This window comes from Chiloscyllium plagiosum, unplaced genomic scaffold (assembly GCF_037043375.1).
Source record: "Chiloscyllium plagiosum isolate Xiang-an unplaced genomic scaffold, Cpla_swu_hap1 HiC_scaffold_12, whole genome shotgun sequence".
NCBI lineage: Eukaryota > Metazoa > Chordata > Chondrichthyes > Orectolobiformes > Hemiscylliidae > Chiloscyllium > Chiloscyllium plagiosum.
In genome coordinates, this window is record NW_028270150.1 from 93,738,431 (window position 1) to 93,757,292 (window position 18,862).

General features: G+C 44.3%; 1 protein-coding gene across 1 annotated transcript; it reads left to right on the forward strand.

Moving 5' to 3' along the window:
• Positions 1 to 200: 200 nt before the first annotated feature.
• On the forward strand, positions 201 to 17,275 carry LOC148148580 (putative G protein-coupled receptor 139). Its single transcript, XM_087992320.1, has 3 exons — positions 201 to 415; positions 8,460 to 8,770; positions 16,374 to 17,275. Exons 1-3 carry the CDS (start codon positions 201 to 203, stop codon positions 17,273 to 17,275), a joined length of 1,428 nt encoding a protein of 475 aa, XP_087848446.1.
• Positions 17,276 to 18,862: the final 1,587 nt, after the last annotated feature.

Genomic DNA, 18,862 nt, shown 5'->3' on the forward strand with positions numbered 1-18,862 from the left:
CATTAGATTTGAAGATAGAGAGGTCCATTCGGCAGTCTCAGAAGAGCAGGGAAGAAGGTGTGGCTCTGTCGTCTGCAGATACATCTGTCCATGACAGTATCAGGAAGAATGATCACCAAACAGTCCCTTAAGGAGACAAAGTCACAATTTCACATTGAGAATGACCTCCATCCTGTTGTGCGGCATCATCACTGCGCGAAATGAGACAGACTTCAAACAGATCGAGCAACTCAACATTTGGCATCTATGATGTGACGTGGGCCATTAACAGCAGCACAATCTGTGACCTCATGGCCCAGTATATCCCCTACTCAGCCATGACCCCATCAAGAGAGAAGATCAACCCCGGTTCAATGGAGAGTGCAGGGGAGCCACGAGCAACACCAGGCACAGCTGAAGATGAGGTGTCCACCTGGTGATGCCACCAAACTGGACTACTTCCATGCCAATCAGCACAACAGCAAGTGATAGACAGAGCTGAGTGTTCCCACAATCAATGTATCAGATCTAAGCTCTGCAGTCCTGCCATATCCAGTTGTGAATGGTGGTGGACAATTTAACAACTCACTGGAGAAACAGGCTTCACAAATATCCCCATCCTCAACGATGGAAGATTCCAGCACATCAGTGTAAAATATAAGGATGAAGCATTTGCAGGGATCTTCTGCCAGAAGTGCTGAGTGGATGATCCATCTCACCCTCCTCGAATAGGCCCCAGCATTACGGATACCAGTCTTCAGCCAATTCGATTCACTCCACATGATATCACAAAATGGTGGGAGACACTGGACACTGCAAAGGCTATGGGCCCTGACAACATCCAGCAATAATACTGAAGACATCTGATCCAGAACTTGCCGCGCCCCTAGCCAAGCTGTTCCAGTACAGTTACAAAACTCGCATTTACCCAACAACATGGAAAATTACCCAAGTATGTCCTGTACATATTTAACAGGGCAAATCCAACCCAGCCAATTACTGCCCCATCAGTCAATTCTTGACCACCAGTGAAGTGATGGAAGTTGACATCAGCAGTGGTATTGAGTAGCTCCTGATCAGCAATACCCTGGCCAGTTTGAGACCTGCCAGGACCACTCAGCTCCTGACCTCATTACAGCCTTGGTTCCAACATGGACAAAAGAGCTGAGTTCCAGAGGGGAGGGGAGAGTGTCAGCCTGTGACACCAAGGCCAATTGGACCAAGTGTGGCATCAAAATGTCCGAGCAAAACTGGAATCACTTGGGTACAAGCTCCCCGATGGTTGGATTCCGATCATACACAGAGGAAGATGGTTGTGATTGTGGAGGTCAGTCATCTCAGCTCCAGGACATCGCTGCAGGAGTTCCTTAGAGTAGTGTTATTGGCTCAAACATCTCCAGCTGCTTCATGATAAGGTCCCCATAAGAACCTTCCCACTGAGCTCACCACATAAGCACAGTGACTACAAGAGTAGGTCAGAGGCGAGCGAGGTGTACCAAAGTGAGTAAATCACCTCCTGACTCCCCAAAGCCTATCCACTATCTCCAAGGCAGAAGTCAGGAGTGAGATGGAATACTCCCCACCCACCTGGATAGGTGCAGCCCCAACAATACTCAAGAAGCTGTACACCATCCAGGACAAAGCAGACCTCTTGATTAGCACCACATCCACTCCCTCCATCGCTAACGCCCAGTAGTAGCAGTGTGTAGTATCTACAAAATGCAAAGTAGAAAATCACCAAAGATCATCAGACAGCACCTTCCAAACCCACAACCACTTCCATCGAGAAGGACAAGAACAGCTATATTTAGGAACACACCACCTTCAAGTTCCCCATGAAGACCCTCACCATCCTGACATGGAAATACATCATGGTTCTTTGACTATCACTGGGTCAAAATCCTGGAATTCCCTCCCTAATGGCATTGTGGGTCAACCCACAGCAGGTGAACTGCCGCGGTTCAAGAAGGAACTCACCACCACCTTCTCAAGAGTAACTAGAGATGGACAATAGATACTGGCCAGCAAATGATGCCCAGATCCCATCCACAAATAAGTAATGTCCTCCACACATCTCTGTGCTGTCCACCATACAGATTCATCCCCTGCATTGTGTGATGTCTGTCACTCTGCACTCAAACTCAGATACACCTGACAGCCCACAAGTAAATGCAACGTGAATGAGGCTTTAGAATTTCACTCAGAGCCAGACGAAGCATCCTATGTCACTGAATGAAATGTGCGCATGCCCCTGACTGCAAACCAACCTGGAAGAAGCAGGTACAACATCATTGCAGCCAGAATGATGTGGTGAGGCTGGGGTTTGGTGATGCCCACACACACGGACAGAGTGTGGGAGAGGACAGTGTTGATGGAGCATGCAGTGAAATGGTGCTGATGGTGGAGATGGATGAAGACCTGGAGAAGCAAACAGTGAGCTCCTGCCTCCAGGTAACTGCCCAGGCTTTCCTGTTGGGAACTAGCACCATCTGGTTTCCATAGGAACTGAAGGAACGATTAGAATCTCCAGTGAAATGAGACAAGACCAGCTCCTAATGAGATAGAACGGCATGAAAATGAAGTGGTCACCCCTCACTCGTGAGATTCAGAATTCACTGTTTAAACCAGAAACGGGGAAATTGGAAATACTTTTCACAACTCAATCTGATGCTTTCATTCTTGCCACATTTCCCCAACTTTCTTGTTAGTGCTCACAGCACTCAAGGCAGCATAAAATTCAACTCTGTAAAAATTATTAACAATGTTCTTTTTAATCTACTTACAGGATTGATGATCCAACGGTGGCTCAGGCCTGAGTACTTTCAATGCTGGTCATCCTGTAGGATCCAGAGTAGATCCTGGATCTACTCCCTGAACCACGATCTGACCCCTGACCCCACTGCGTCCTGATCTCGACCTGGAATGGCATCGGCTACATGACCCCTAGGAGGCCCAACTCAGAGACTCTGAGATTTGGCGCCACCCTCTGCAGCTGGATCCCCAGCTTCCTGACCCACAGACCACAATCAGTGAAGATAGACAGCAGCACCTCCTCCACGATAACCCTCAACACTGGAGCCCCCCCAAGGATGTGTTCTCAGCCCCTACTGTACTCCCTGTACACCCACGGCAGTATGGCTAAATTCCAGACAAACATCATCTCCACGTTTGCTGCAGACCCCACTGTGGGAGGATGGATATCAAACAACAGGAAGGAGATAGAGGGCTTGGTGCCATGGTGCAGTGAGAACACCCTCTCTCTCAGCATCAGCAAAACTGAAGAACTGATCATTGACGTCAGAAAGACAGGAGGAGAACATGCCTCCTTCTACATCAATGGAGCTGAGGCTGAGAGGGTGGAGAGTGTCAAGTTCCGAGGAGTGACAATAACCGCCAATCTGTCCTGGCCTTCCCACATAGCTGTGATGATCCAGAAGGTACAACAACGCATCCTCTTCCTCAGGCAGCTCTGGGAATTTGGCCTGTCCATAAGGTCCCTCACCAAACTCTCCAGATGCAACACAGAGAGCATCCTGTCCCTGTGTAACAACCGCTCTGCCCAGCACGGTAAGGAACTACAGGGGGTTGTGTGCACAGCCTAGACCATCACGGAAGCCAACCTTCCATCCATGGACTCCATTTACATGGCTCGTTGCCGGGGAATGGCTGCCAACATCTTTGAATACCCCTCCCATCCTGGTGATGATCTCCTACAACCTCACCCATAAGGCAGGAGAAACAGAAGCTTGAACACACCCACCAGCACCTTCAGGAACAGCTTCTTCCCAGCCGTTATTAGACTGATGGATGGAATCTCTAACTTCAAATAACGCTGACATTGTTAATGTTGATCTTGCCTCGTGCACACCCTGTGGGATGTAATCTGTACGCCTCTGTTCAAGTCTCTACTCACCCTATGATCTGTATATCCCAGCTTACTGTGATCTACCTGCACTGCTTGTAAACAAAGCTTTTCACTGCACTGAGGGAAACGTGACAATCAATCAATCAATGTGTCTCCCTTCACCCTGAACCACAGCTTTTCAATATGCACCGCTGCTGTCAGTGCCTGAGACAACATGTCACTGACGCTGTGCTTACTTTAAACAAGGGGAGGCAGAGTGCCCCAACTGATTGACTGTGGGTTAAATATCCAGGGATTCCAGTCTGTTGGGGAGAACAGACAGGAATTTCAGGGAGGTGATGTAACTCTGATATTCACGGACGACTTCAGGGCAGTGCTGACAGATGATATAGGAGAATCAGGTTGAATCTATTCGAGTGGAAACTAGAAAGTCTAAGAAGAAAAAGTCACTGATAGGTGGAGTCTATATAATGCCATCACATTGGGTTGGGAAACAAACAAAGAAATATCTAATGCCTGTAAAAATGGTACAGCTATGATAGTGGGGAACTTTAATCTGCACGTAGATTGGTTGAACCAGCTCAGGAAGGGGAGCCGTGAGGAGGAGTTCGTTGAGCATATCTGAGCTAGTTTTCTTGAACAATATATAATGGAACTGACGAGGGAGTAAACTATCTTAGACCAGGTTCTGTGTGATGATACAGGGATAATTAATGACCTCACAGTTAGGGATCCTTTTGGAAGGTGCGATCACAGTATGGGTGTAGTTAGAATACAGATGGAGAGTGTGAAGACAAAATCCAAAACCAGGGTCCTGTGTTTGAACAAGGGGGACTGCAATAGAACGAGGGAGGGCCTGGCTGAAGCGGATTGGAAACAAAACTTTCATGGTGGGTCAGTTGACAAGCATTGGAGGACTTCCACAGAAATCTTTCAAAGTGCGAAGGGAAACTGTATTCCAGTGAAAAGGAAGGACTGTAAGAAAAGGGGTAATCTGCCCAGGGTGTCTAAGGAAATAAGGGAAGCTATCAAAGTGAAAGAGGATGCATACAAAGTGGCTAAGAACAGCAGGAAACTAGAAGATTGGGAAAACTTTAAACGCCAACAGAAAGCCACAAAAAGAGCTGTTAAGAAAAGTACGATAGAACATGACAACAAACTGGTGCAGAATATAAAGGCAGGCAGCAAATGTTTACACAAATACATACAATGAAAAAAAGAGTGGCTTCAGTAAATGTTGGTCCTTCGGAGGATGAGAAGGGGCATTTAGTAATGGGACATGAGGAAATGGCTGAGGCATTGAACAGGTATTTTGTCTCAGATTTCACAGAGGAGGACACTAATAACAAGTCAGTAATTGACAAACAGACGAAGGTAGGTGCGGACCTGGAAACAATCATTATTAAGGAAGAGCTAGTTTTGAGTAAGTTAATGGAGCTAAGGATAGATAAGTCTCCTGGCCCTGCATCCCAGGGGAATAAAAAAGATGGTTGGAACAATAGCATGTGCACTGGCGGTAATTTTCCAAAATTCACTCGATTCTGAGGCAGTCCAAGTAGATTGGAAAACAGCAAATGTGACACCACTGTTGAAAAAGGGACATAAACAAAAGATGGGATATTATAGACTGGTGAGCTTCATCTCTGTAGTGGGGAAGATTCTTGAGTTCTTGTGAAGAGTAGGTCGTGCCTCACAAACCTTACTGAGAACTTTGAAAAGGTGACCAAACAGGGAGATGAGAGTAAACTGGTTGGTGTCGTGTATATGGATTTCAGCAAGGCGTTCGATAAGGTTCCCCACAGTAGGCTATTATACAAAATGCAGAGGAATTGGATTGTGGGAGATATAGCAGTTTGGATCCGTAATTGGCTTGCTGAAAGAAGACAGAGGGTGGGAGTTGATGGGAAATGTCCATTCTGGAGTCCAGTTCCTAGTGGTGTAATGCAAGGTTCGGTGTTGGGTCCACTGCTGTTCATCATTTCTATAAATGACCTGGATGAGGGCACAGAAGGGTGGGTTAGTAAATTTGCAGACGACACGAAGGTCGGTGGAGTTGTGGATAGTGACGAAGGATGTTGTAGGTTACAGAGAGTCATAGATAAGCTGCAGAACTGGGCTGAGAGGTGGCAAATGGAGTTTAATGCAGACAAGTGTGAGGTGATTCACTTTGGTCAGAGTAACCGGATTGCAAAGTACTGAGCTAATGGTAAGACCTTTGGTCGTGTAGATGAGCAGAGAGATCTCGGTGTCCATGTACACAGATCCTTGAAAATTGCCACCAAGGTTGACAGGGTCGTTAAGAAGGCATACAGTGTTTTAGCTTTTATTAATAGAGGGATCAAGTTCCGGAACCAAGAGGTTAGGCTATAGACTGCACAAAACTCTGGTGCAGCCGCACTTGGGGTATTGTGTACAGCTCTGGTCACCGCATTATAAGAAGGATGTGGACGTTTTGGAAAGAGTGTAGAGGAGATTTACTAGGATGTTGCCTGGTATGGAGGGAAGGTCTTACGAGGAAAGGCTGAGGGACTTGAGGCTGTTTTCGTTAGAGAGAAGAAGGTTGAGAGGTGACTTAATAGAGACATATAAGATAATCAGAGGGTTAGATAGGGTGGACAGGGAGAGCCTTATTCCAAGTTTGGTGATGGAGAGCATGAGGGGGCATAGCTTTAAATTGTGTGGTCATAGATATAGGACAGATGTCAGAGGTAGCTTCTTTACTCAGAGAGTAGTAAGGGTATGGAATGCTTTGCCTGCAACGGGAGTAGATTCGCCAACTTTAAGTGCATTTAAGTCAGCATATGAACGTACATGGAATAGTGTAGGTGGGATGGGCTTCAGATTGGTATGACAGGTCGGCGCAACATCAAGGGCCGAAGTGCCTGTACTGTGCTGTCATGTTCTATGTTCTATGTCCATTATCAAGGAAGAAATAGCAGGGCATCTCAATACAAATTGTCCCATTGGACATATGCACCATGGATTCATGAAGGGCAGGTCTCCCTTGACAAATTGTTTGGAATTCGATGAAGACATTTCAAGCAAGGTGGACAACGGGGACCCAGTGGAGATGTTGTACCTAGATTTCCAAAAGGCCTTCAACAAGGTACTGCACAAAAGGCTGCTGCATGAGGTAAAGATTCATGGTGTTATGGTAGTGTATTAGCATGGACAGAGGATTGGTTGACTAACAGGAAGCAAAGATTGGGGATAAATGAGTGCGATTGTGGTTGGCAATCACTAAATAGTGATGTGTGTCAGGGATCGGTGTTGGGACAGCAATTATTTACAATTTATATTAATGATTTGGAGTTTGGGACCACGTGCAGGCTGTCAAAGTTTGCAGGTGACACCAAGATGAGTGGCAGAATGAAGTGTGCAGAGGACTGTGAAACTTTGCAGAGGAATATAGATACATTGAGTGAGTGGGCTGAGTGAGTGGGCAAAGATCTGCCAGATGGAATACAATGTTAATAAATGTGAAGTCATCCATTTTGGTCGGAGTAACAGTAAAACAGATTATTACTTGAACGGTAGAAAAGCTGCAGCTTGCTGCTATGCAGAGGGACCGGGGTGCCCTTGCGCATGAATCGCAGAGGGTTGGTCTGCAGGTACAACAAGTTATTAGGAAGGCAAATGGTATTTTGTCCTTTATTGCTGAAGGGATTGAGTTTAAAAGCAGAGAGGTAATGTTGCAGCTGTACAAGGTACTGGTGAGGCCACACCTGGAGTACGCTGTGCAGTTTTGTCTTGAGAACGAATGTGGAGGGGGTGCAGGGGAGGTTAACCAGGTTGATTCCAGGGTTGAAGGGGTTGGTTTATAAGGAAAGACTGAGTGGATTAGAATTATATTCATTGGGATTCAGAGGAGTGAGGGTGGAATCTTGTGGAAACATATCAGATTATGAAGGGAATACATCAGATAGAAGTAGAGAGGATGTTTCCACCAGAAGGTGAAAATAGGATGAGAGGACACAGCCTCAAGATTAGAGGGAGCAGATTTAGGACTGAACTGAGAAGGAACTTCTTCACTCAGAGGGTTGGTAATCTATGGAAGTCCTTGCCCAGGGATGTAGTTGATGCTAGTTCAGTAAATGTTTTTAAAGCAAAGGTAGATATTTTTGAAAAATAAAGGAATTAAGGGATACGGTGAGAGGGCGGGTAAATGGGGCCGAGTCCAGGAAAAGACCAGCCACGATCTTATTGAACTTTGGAGCAGGCTTGGAGGGCCGGACGGCCTACTCCTGCTCCTAGTCCTTATGTTCTTATGCCCTTATGATTGGCTGAATGACAGCAATTATTTCTCTCACATTTTTTTGAACAGAGATGCATTGTTTGTGATCACCCATTTCTTTGGAACCGCTTCAATATCTCCAGAGAATTGAAAGATTATGGTCAATGCCTTTATCTTTCCCTCTCTCAGTAACTCACATACGTGCAGTCCAAGGTGGGTACAAGTCCTATTCCATTGGGGGAATAGTGTACTGGATTGAAAGGGTTTAACTGAACTGGTTTGTTTAGTGTCTGTAATTAATGTCAAACTCCATGAATCATAGACGTCTCCCAGGAGGGTTTCCGTTGTCTATTAATTACAAATTCCTTACAATGTTCAAAGCTGTAGTATCAGTGACAGCATCACCTCCAGCATCACCCCCAGCATTAACAGGGTCTGGCAGCTCCAGAGACTGGGAGCTCGGGAGAAGAGAGATTCGAATCTGAGAACAATAGATTGGAATTTTACAACCATGGGTTGGAATCTGAACACAGAAGATCGGAATTTTACAACAATGGGCAGGAGTTTCTCAGCAACAATTGATTATATTTCTGCAAATTACCACTTGATGTCATTAATAACTCGGATCCGTTATATACTCCTGGTTATTCAGCGTATTTACTATCCCACCCTTGTTATTGTTGGTGTTCCTGGTAAGTCTCTCACCTGCTATTAACGCTAAAAGTAATCATTAACTGCATCGCTTTTCCTGCCAGTTTTTCTGTCTCCTTGCTGCTGTTCTTGTTCAGCACATGCCCACCCATTAAATCTGTAAATCATATTTCATTCTATTAATGTTCTTGACATTAATCCCTGTCCATTGACTCGAACCCCATCCTTGGCCAAATGATGAGGATCAGTGAGATTGTCCAGAATCTTACCAATCCATTTACAGTCAAAGAGTTAGAGAGCTGTACAGCATGGAAACAGACTCTTCAGTCCAACTCGTCCATGCCGATCAGATATCCCAAACTAATCTAATCCCATTTGCCAGCACCTGGCCCATATCCTTCTAAACCCTTCGTACTCATACACCAATCCAAATTGTATAACAGCCTCCACCACTTCCTTTAACAGCTCATTCCATACATGTAACACCCTCTGCGCAAAAAGGTAGCCCCTTAGGTTCCTTTTAAATTTTCCCTCTCTCTCCCTAAAACTGTGCCATCCAGTTCTGGACTCCCCCACACCAGGTTAAAGGCATTGTCTTTCTGCCCTATCCATACTGCTTATGATTTTATAAACCACTATATGTTCACCCTCAGTCTCCAACACTGCTGGGAAAACAGCCCCAGCCTATTCAGACACTCCTGATAGCTCAAATCCTCCTACCCTGGCAACATTGGTGGGCGGCACGGTGGCACAGTGGTTAGCACTGCTGCCTCACAGCGCCAGAGACCCGGGTTCAATTCCCGCCTCAGGCGACCGACTGTGTGGAGTTTGCACATTCTCCCCGTGTCTGCGTGGGTTTCCTCCGGGTGCTCCGGTTTCCTCCCACACTCCAAAAATGTGCAGGTTAGGTGAATTGGCCACGCTAAATTGCCTGTAGTGTTCGGTGCAGGGGTAAATGGGTCTGGGTGGGTGCGCTTCGGCGGGTCGGTGTGGACTTGTTGGGCCGAAGGGCCTGTTTCCACACTGTAAGTAATCTAATCTAATCTAATCCCTATAAAGTTTTTCTGAACTCTTTCTGGTTTCACAGCCCCCTTCCGATTGAAGGGGATTGAACCCAAGCTTTGTCAAACTCATGCTCTTTCCTGGCACTGATTTTTGTGGCCCCCAATTCCACAATGTGTCTTATCACAGGGACCTTTTCAGTCAACTCACCTTCGCAGTTCCTCATCCTGACCAACATACCCACCCACCCCCTTTTCTGCTACATCAGGAGTAAACAAGTCTGCTCTCTGAAGACTGGCAGCCAAAAATAACAGAGTTGTTGGCAAACTGGACACTTTTAGATTGTGTCTTGCAGTGTTTCTCAAAACTGTTGCTCAATTACGATTAACTTACCTGGACAATGCCAGTTCCTGGATTTCTTATGTGTTTCATTGCTTATGCGCCAATCTATTCCCAAGCTCCAAGTGACCCATGGTCCCTCTTTTGTCCAAATTGCCCAGTCTATCCAAACCAATGTCTGACAAAATCCAAAACCAGGCTAGGGTCTCTGTGCCATAACTGTTGGCTGTGAGAGAATGTTCCTGTATTTGTACTGGAGAAGGTCTACTCCCCCACAAGCTTAGTCAATGACCTGCTCAATCCCACCTGCAATACACCTTCCTCTACACCACCCCCCTGTAGGTAACCACACCAAGGAGTCAGCACTGTTCATGGTAGGGCCGTGGGAAGAGTTAGCGAACACAGACACCAAGGGGTGCAGGCACATAGCACCATGAGTGTAGTATCACAGGTAGACAGGGTGGTGAAGAAGGCATTTAGCAAACTTGTCCAAAACCAGAGGGTATAAGTTATAGGTGAGAAAGATAAGATTTAAACTGGACCAGAGGAGGAACTTTATCACTCAAAGTATAGTGTTTCTATGGAGAGAGCTACCAGAGGAAGTGGTAGTGTTTGGGACACTGACAACATTTAAATCAATTTGAAACAGGTATATGGATAGGAAAGGTTTAAAGGGATATGGGGCAAATACAGGAAAATAGGACTAATTCAGCTCAGGAAACATGGACCAGTTGGACAGAAAGCTCTGTTTGTGTGCTCTGTGACTCTATGACTCAATGGCCCATCGCTGAGGACACATGACAGAAGGATTGGCAGGAGAGAACATCAGTCAGAGGCCAATCCCTCATTATAGACCACACGACATGCCCAACCGCTTTCATCTCTCACGGCAACTGTGGGTGTTTTAAACTGTTCCCAGCCTGGCTAAGCCCTCTGTGCAGATACCAACATCAGTGAGAATGCAGAGACCACCCGAGGCTACAGATACGGTACAGTCCAAACAGTACCTTCGACTGTTCGAGAGTGTCCACTGTCAGTACCTGATGGTGGGCTTACACAGCTCTGTCCAGTCACTAACAACGCTATTGCTGGGCTCTGTGACCATGTGTAAACCCAGATAATAAATGTTCTTCTGAACAAGATGCGTTGTCTCAAACATTGGCCATGCATGCTATCATTTCACTGCCTGACAATGCAACCTGATTTCCTGTACAATTTTCCTCACTTATTTCCCCGAATCATGTTATCAAAGTTTGAAATCTTGCCCTATAACCCAGAATGTGCCTCAGCAGATCCAGTGGAACAATACGGGAGCACTGATGTTTATAACCCTGTAGTCTATAAACTATCTATTAAACACAACCCTGATTAAAGTCCATCCGAACATTGTTACAATCCTCAATGATATGGAGTAACCTGTTATTTTTCCCATTCAATATGATCCTGTTAGTTTATTTACTTCTCAATCTACTGAGGAAATCCCTGTTTCATCCTCAGGTGTTCCTTTTGCTCCAAACCTGATGTACAACTTCCCTGGTTTGCAATGCGGTGCCAATTGTGATTATGTTATCATTGAATTTGCAGTGGACTCATTTCTAATCAAAGTTTTGTCATAATTGAATTCTGTGCGACCTGTTAGTGCTGAGGGAATCTATCAGCCAGTCAAACACTTAACCACCAACACCATCCCCTCACCCCCCCTCCCCCCCCACCCGGTGTGGAGTAAAATACCACAGATTCTGCCAATCTGATATAAAAACACTGCTCAAAGTACTCAACAGATCAGGCAGCATCTATGGAGAGTGGGACAGTCAGGAATTCAGGTTAGAGATCTGGAGTCAGAACTGGGAGTGGTCAGAGCAATTTATTTAAATTAGGCAGGGAAATGAGGTGGCTGGGGAGAACATGGAAAGGTCTGTACTTGGGTGGAAGACAGGAGAGATTAAAGGACAAAAAGAATTGTTATGAAAAGCACAATGGTAAAGAGAGAAAAGATATATATCTTGAAGTATAAATGCATAATCATCACTCTGTCACAACAAACGAATGAGTTCGAATTTTTGATCTGAACTTGTTGAACTCAGTGTTAAATGTAAACATTCTCCCATTTTTTGGGAAGCATATTTGATGATGATGTTTGGATTTCATATTATAATTTTTACTCCTTCACTTGTCCTGGTACAATCCCATTTTGCTTTTCGTTTTCATCCCTTCTCCCATCTAATGTCTCCTGTCTCCTGGGTTACCACAGATCTTTTCATTTGTTGTTCCTTCCTTTCCATGACTGGTTTAAATCCTGTTTCAGTACATTTCCCGTTCTGACAAAGGGTTAGCAGCCTGAAATGTTAACTCTGTCTCCTCACAGGCACTGCCAGAGCTGCTGAGAATTTCCAGCATTCCCTGTTTGCTTTCTATCATCTTATCTTTTCCTTCTTGCCCTTACTGTAAAGATTTTAATCTGACTGAAACTGATATAATTTCTGAACTTTGATGTCATGTAATTGCAAGCCTTAGGTCAGTTACAATAGCACACCAAGTTGGGAGAGCTCATCGAAAGGGACTTACAATTGGATTGGCTCCACAACCACTTGAGAATAATCAGTGTTTTCATAAGTTTCACAGACTTGAGTACATTTCCCACAATAAACATAAAGTTTTGATACTGAGCAAAGGCATTTGTCGCATTCACAATGGAACACCCATCCTCAAGCTGCAGCCCTGAAGCTTGTCTCTTAACTGGAACCGATCAGTGCCTTTCCCTTAGTGTCTTACAAACCATTACTTTATCCACAGTTTGCCACTTGGTTCTGTGTTATATTGAGTAAAGCTCTGTATCTACTCAGTCAGTTGATGAATTTGTTACTTAATTGTCCTTTCCGTGATAGCTTGTGGGTGGCACGGTGGCACAGTGGTTAGCACTGCTGCCTCACAGCGCCAGAGACCCCGGGTTCAATTCCCGCCTCAGGCGACTCTCTGTGTGGAGTTTGCACATTCTCCCCGTGTCTGCGTGGGTTTCCTCTGGGTGCTCCGGTTTCCTCCCTCAGTCCAAAGATGTGCAGGTCAGGTGAATTGGCCATGTTAAATTGCCCGTAGTGTTAGGTAAGGGGTAAATGTAGGGGTATGGGTGGGTTACACTTCGGTGGGTCGGTGTGGACTTGTTGGACCGAAGGGCCTGTTTCCACACTGTAATGTAATCGAATCTACTCTGGTTTTGAACTTCATTTCTCCTTGCTGTTTATTTATTAAAATGAACAATTAGTGAGACTACAATGCACTTGTCCCTCTTCATGACTATTTTGCCTGTTCCAGTCTGCGGGTGTCACTAGTTAATATGCAAATCCACACTCAATAAACTTTGAAATAAAGGATCTTTACATCCTCTGAATTAAACTTTTCCATCATCTTACTGCATCACATGACTTGCACAAAATTGTAACTCAGTCGAGCCTATCCATCTCACTTCTCTGGCTATATTACATATAGATACAATTTTATAATGAACAATATGATTACCACATTCTGACAGTGGTGTAATAAAAATACATTCTACACTGAGGTATAGTGACTTATGACCAGTTGAGATGTTTTGCAATCCAAGACTCTTTGAAAGTCTCACCATTCACCACAGAGTTGAGAAATCATTCCCAGATTTACATTGAGGTCACTCAAAACAGTTCCTGAGATTTCAGAGAAATGGACCATTCTGCCAATATTAATGGAAAGTTATAAAATGAATGAACGAATGCAAAATACTGCAGGGGCTGGAAATCTGAAATAAGAACAGAAAAGGCTGGGAGTGCTGTTGGAACAGCATTAACCTGAAATGTTCACTTATCTCTCCATAAGTTTAACCTGATCCAACAGAGTAATGGAATCTTGTTGTAAGTTTGGATCACGAGGTATCCTGTGAAAGAGAACGAGTTGAGCTAATGGTTTTTATTTCTGAAATATGTTAAATTTTCAGGTCCCATTTCTAATAAGTAATCAACTTGAAAGTTGATGGAGAAGGAACATTGGTCCGGTTGTACTGAGACAGTGAGGAGGGACTTGAATGATTATTGAAATTGAATGAATGTCGGGGGAATGGGGAAGGGCAAGTGGTCGGCACTGTGTCAAAACGTGTGGACAGCCGATGCAGATATGATGGGCTGAATGGCTTCCTTCTGACAACTGGGTGATTATTAAACTTGATCTCCATTTTCCTTTCCTGGGTATGCAGACTGCATGCTGGATTGTGCTTCAGTAGAAGTTCTCCAGTGCTCACCAGGATGTAACACAAGAAACACTTAAGCCACTATATAGTAATGGACCTGAAAATACCTTGTCAGTGGTTAATAGCTCCAATACTAGCCATATCCTGAGTTGGACTTGCAACCACCTATTAATATTTGGATTTAAACAGGTAAATCTCAAAGAGTAGAACAAATGAAATCCAAATAATTATCGCCCCATCAGTCTAATCGCAATTAACAGCAACGTTGTGGAAGGTGTCATCAAGAGTGCTACAGAGCTGCACTCACTCAGCAATAACTTGTTCACTGGTGTTCAGTTACCCAGCACCAGACCTCATAACAAATATTATCCAAAGAAGGACAAAAGAGCTGAACTCCTAAGGTGAGGTGAGGTGAGGTGACACCAAACCAGCAATTGCCCAAGTCTGACCTGAAGGAAACCTAAAATAATGAGAAATGGGATGAACCTCTCATTGTTTGGAGTCATTCCTGGCACATTGGAGGATGGGTGTGGTTGTTGGAAGTCAGTCACCTCAGCTCCAGGACATCGCTGCAGGAGTTCCTCAGGGAAGTGTCCTCGGTCCAGTTATCTTCAGCTGCTTCATCATGGACAATCCCTCCATCATAAGGTCAGAATTCAGGATGTTTGTTGATTGTTTGCAATGTTTAGTCCCATTCCTGACTCATCAGACACGATCGAAGAATTTGGTGCTGGAAAAGCATAACTGGTCAGGCAACATCTGTGGAGCGAGAATCGATGTTTCGGGCATAAGCCCATCATCAGAATTCCTGAAACGTAGATTCTCCTGCTTCTCGGATGCAGCCTGACCGGCTGTGCTTTTCCAGCACCACACTCTTTGATTCTGATCTCCAACATCTGTCAGATACTATGTCCATATATAACAACATTTGTACAATATTCCAGCCTGAGCTGACAAGTAACAGTTGCTCCACACAAATATCAGGTATCTCCAAAAAGAGAGATTGTAACTATTTTTCATGACATCAATGCATTCCCTAGTGTCAGCATCCTGGGGGAGGGGCGAGGGGTTGCAATAGACCATTGTCTGAGCTGGACCAGTTATATAAATACCATATTACAAGACTATCGCAGAGACTGGTGATTCTTTAATATGTACCTCACCTCCTGACTCCCCCAAATCTGTCCACTATACAAAGGGCAAGTCATGAGTGTCTGGGTGATGTCTGCTCCAACAACTCTCAAGAAACTTGATAATAAAGCAGTGCCCTTGACTGGCACCACATCCACAAACACTGCCAGTTTCCACCATCAATGCACCCCAGCAGCAATGTGCGGCATGTGGAAGATGTGGAAGAGCCCTTTGATAGAATTTTCCAAAGTAGCAACCTCTACCATCTTAAATGAATAGACAATCAGCTGTACATGGAAACTACCTCTGAGTAGGTATCAGAGGATAACATCGACTGAGCTACCCTCACATTAATCCACCTTCATTGGATAATGATCAGGAGCAGAATATGCGTGCTGATATCCAGCATGGTCACTAGATACTAAAGAATCTAGTGGGATGATCTGTCCACACTAATTCTGAATGACTCTGTAAAGATGAAGAACAGGACATTTCCACCACCCCAATACAGGGTCACTGATATCTGTTCTACTTCAGAAACTAAAGCATATATCTCATGGTCTTTGTGATATTTCCTGCATTCCCTTGTTTACTGAAGAAGGGCTCATGCCCGAAACATCAATTCTCTTGCTCCTTGGATGCTACCTGACCTGCTGTGCTTTTCCAGCAACACATTTTCAGCTTCCCTTGTTTACAGTTTAATAACCTGTCAGCATAGTGTCAATCTTCACATCATCTCTCAAACTGCATTTCTTCATTTTTCTGTTTCAACCCAAACATGAGTTCCTAAATAATGGCTGACTTTTTTGGATCCAGCAGGTTACATGACAATGCGTATAAATACATCATTACATTTTCACTAACAGGGGCACACAAAGAAATCACATGATGTACTCTGTGTAATTGGTAACTATTCTACCAGCTTGATTAATTTTCCTGTTTATTTTCCTTCCTCACAGCAAACATCATAACAATTATAATTCTGTTGCAAGGAAAGTGTGGTCTTTCAAAATGTATTACTCAATACCTGGTGGCGATGTCAACAGCAGACAAACTAGTTATTATCCTCGATCTGCTATTGAGACACATTCCAATCATATATAAGAGAGAGTTTCATTTCCTACGGTCCATCCCCATCTGTAATATCCACACTGTCTTCCTTTTTACAGCCACTGACTGTTCTGTCTGGTTTACTGTCACTTTTACCTTTGATCGATATGTGGCCATTTGCTGCCCAAATCTGCAAATAAAAGTTTGTACTGAGAAGACAGCAGCTGTGGTTCTGGGAACAGTGACTGTGCTGAGTGGTTTGAAGAACATTTTCTGGTACTTTATGTTCACATCTCAGTATTTGCTCAGGAATCAGCCCTGGTTTTGTTCAGTACCAACTGATATTCTGTCATCTCCAGTTTGGGGAACAATCGAGTGCCTTCATTATATCCTGAACCCAGCACTGCTTTTTGTTCTCATTCTGCTGCTCAATGCTTTAAGTGTCAGGCACATTTTAGTGGCCAGCAGAGCCCGCAGGAGACTTCGGGCTCACAGCAGTGGGGAGAATCCCAGTGACCCAGAAATGGGGACTCGAAGGAAGTCCATCATTTTATTGTTTGTTATCTCAGGGAATTTCATCCTGTTATGGTCAGTGTTCATGCTATACTCTCTATGGAAACGCATGAGTCAGATGGGGTATCGGGCCATACATCTACATTATTTTGTCCGAGATATCGGATTCCTTCTCCAGCTCCTAAGTTGCTGCACAAACACTTGTATATATGTCGTGACCCAGACTAAATTCAGGAAACAGCTGAAGAACATGGTAAAATACCCTCTTACCCGAATGGGAAAGCTCATTAAATTATGAGATGGATTGAAGAATTCAGTTTCAGAATCAATCCAATCCCCTCTCTGTGGGGTCAGTGACACAGACAGTGAAGGGAGTCTGCTCTCTCCAATCTTTGTGACACAGACTGAGTATGTTCAGTTGGCAGGCCTGATGATCTACTACAGACACAGTGTGATTGGTCTGTTATCTCTGGGTCAATGATATAGAGACAGTGCGGTCAGTCTACTCTACTCAATGTACATGACACCGATACAGTTGGGACAATCTGTCCTCTCTAGTGTCTACGACAAAGAGACAATGAGTTTGGTTTGCACTCTCACTGGGATAGATGTGAACACACTAATATGAATGAGGAGCAGGTCAGTTTGCATTTGAGTCTGATCTGCCATAGTTCTTGGTTGATCTTCCTGAAGCCATAATCCACTTTTCCACCTACCTTCTATCCCACTGAATCCCTCATTAGTGATGAGTCCACATATCTCTTCCATACAAGCCATCAGTGAGCCTTCGTCCATTGTTATCAGAAAGATCCTTCTACAAACTATTGTACAGTGAGGTGAAATATGTGTGGTATGTGTTGCCACAAATACTTTTTCAGTTTTAAAGGGAGTTTGCAGAGTTTGGATGAGTTCAATTTGTTTGAACTCAATTATACATGAGGCTAGACAGGGACACTGAAATAGTGGACAATATCTGATTGTGTTAAATTTCATTCAGGAAAGCATTTGACAACAAAACTCGATTGAAAGAACGTGCAAGAGACAAAACTGTTTAAAGACCATGAGACATCGGAGCAGAATTTAGGCCATTCAGCCCAATGAGTCTGGTCCACCATTGAATTATGGCTGATACGTTTCTCAACTCCATTCTTCCATTTTCTCCCTGTAATCCTTGATCCTTTTGATACTCAAGAACCTGTCGACCTCAGTCTTAAATATATTCAATGATGTGGCCTCCACAGCCTTCTGTAGTAATGAATTCCATAGATTCACCACTGTCTGGGCTAAAGAAGTTTCTCATTATCACCGTTCTAAAAGGTCTCCCCTTTACTCTAAGGCTTTACCCTGGGTCCTCATCTCTCCTGCCAATGGAAACATCTTCCCAATATCTACTCTGTCCAGACCATTCATTGTTCTGTATGTTTCAATCAGATCCCCCCTCATCCTTCTAACCTCCATCAAATATAGACCCAGAGTCCTTAAATATTCCTCATATGTTAAGCTTTTCTTTCCTGGTAATTTTTTAAAAAATTCATTTCAATTACTCTGCTGTCCTGCGTGTTTTGCATTTCTTTGCACTCTATGCTGTCTGTGTATGATCATGTAGTTTGTGCTGTCCATGTTGCACCTTGGTCCTGGAGGAACTCTGTCTCCTTTTTCCTGTATCGGTTGTATATGGTAGAAAAGCTACTCTTGATTCTTGAATCTTGACCCCTTTAAATATTCTTGTGAATCTTCTCTGAACACACTCCAAGGACAGTACATTCTTCCTGAGATATGGGCTCCAAAACTGCACACAATACTCCAAAAGTGTTCGGACCAGAGCCGTATAGAGACTTAAAGAGCCTCAGAAGTACACTCCTGCTTTAATGCTCTTGTCTTCACA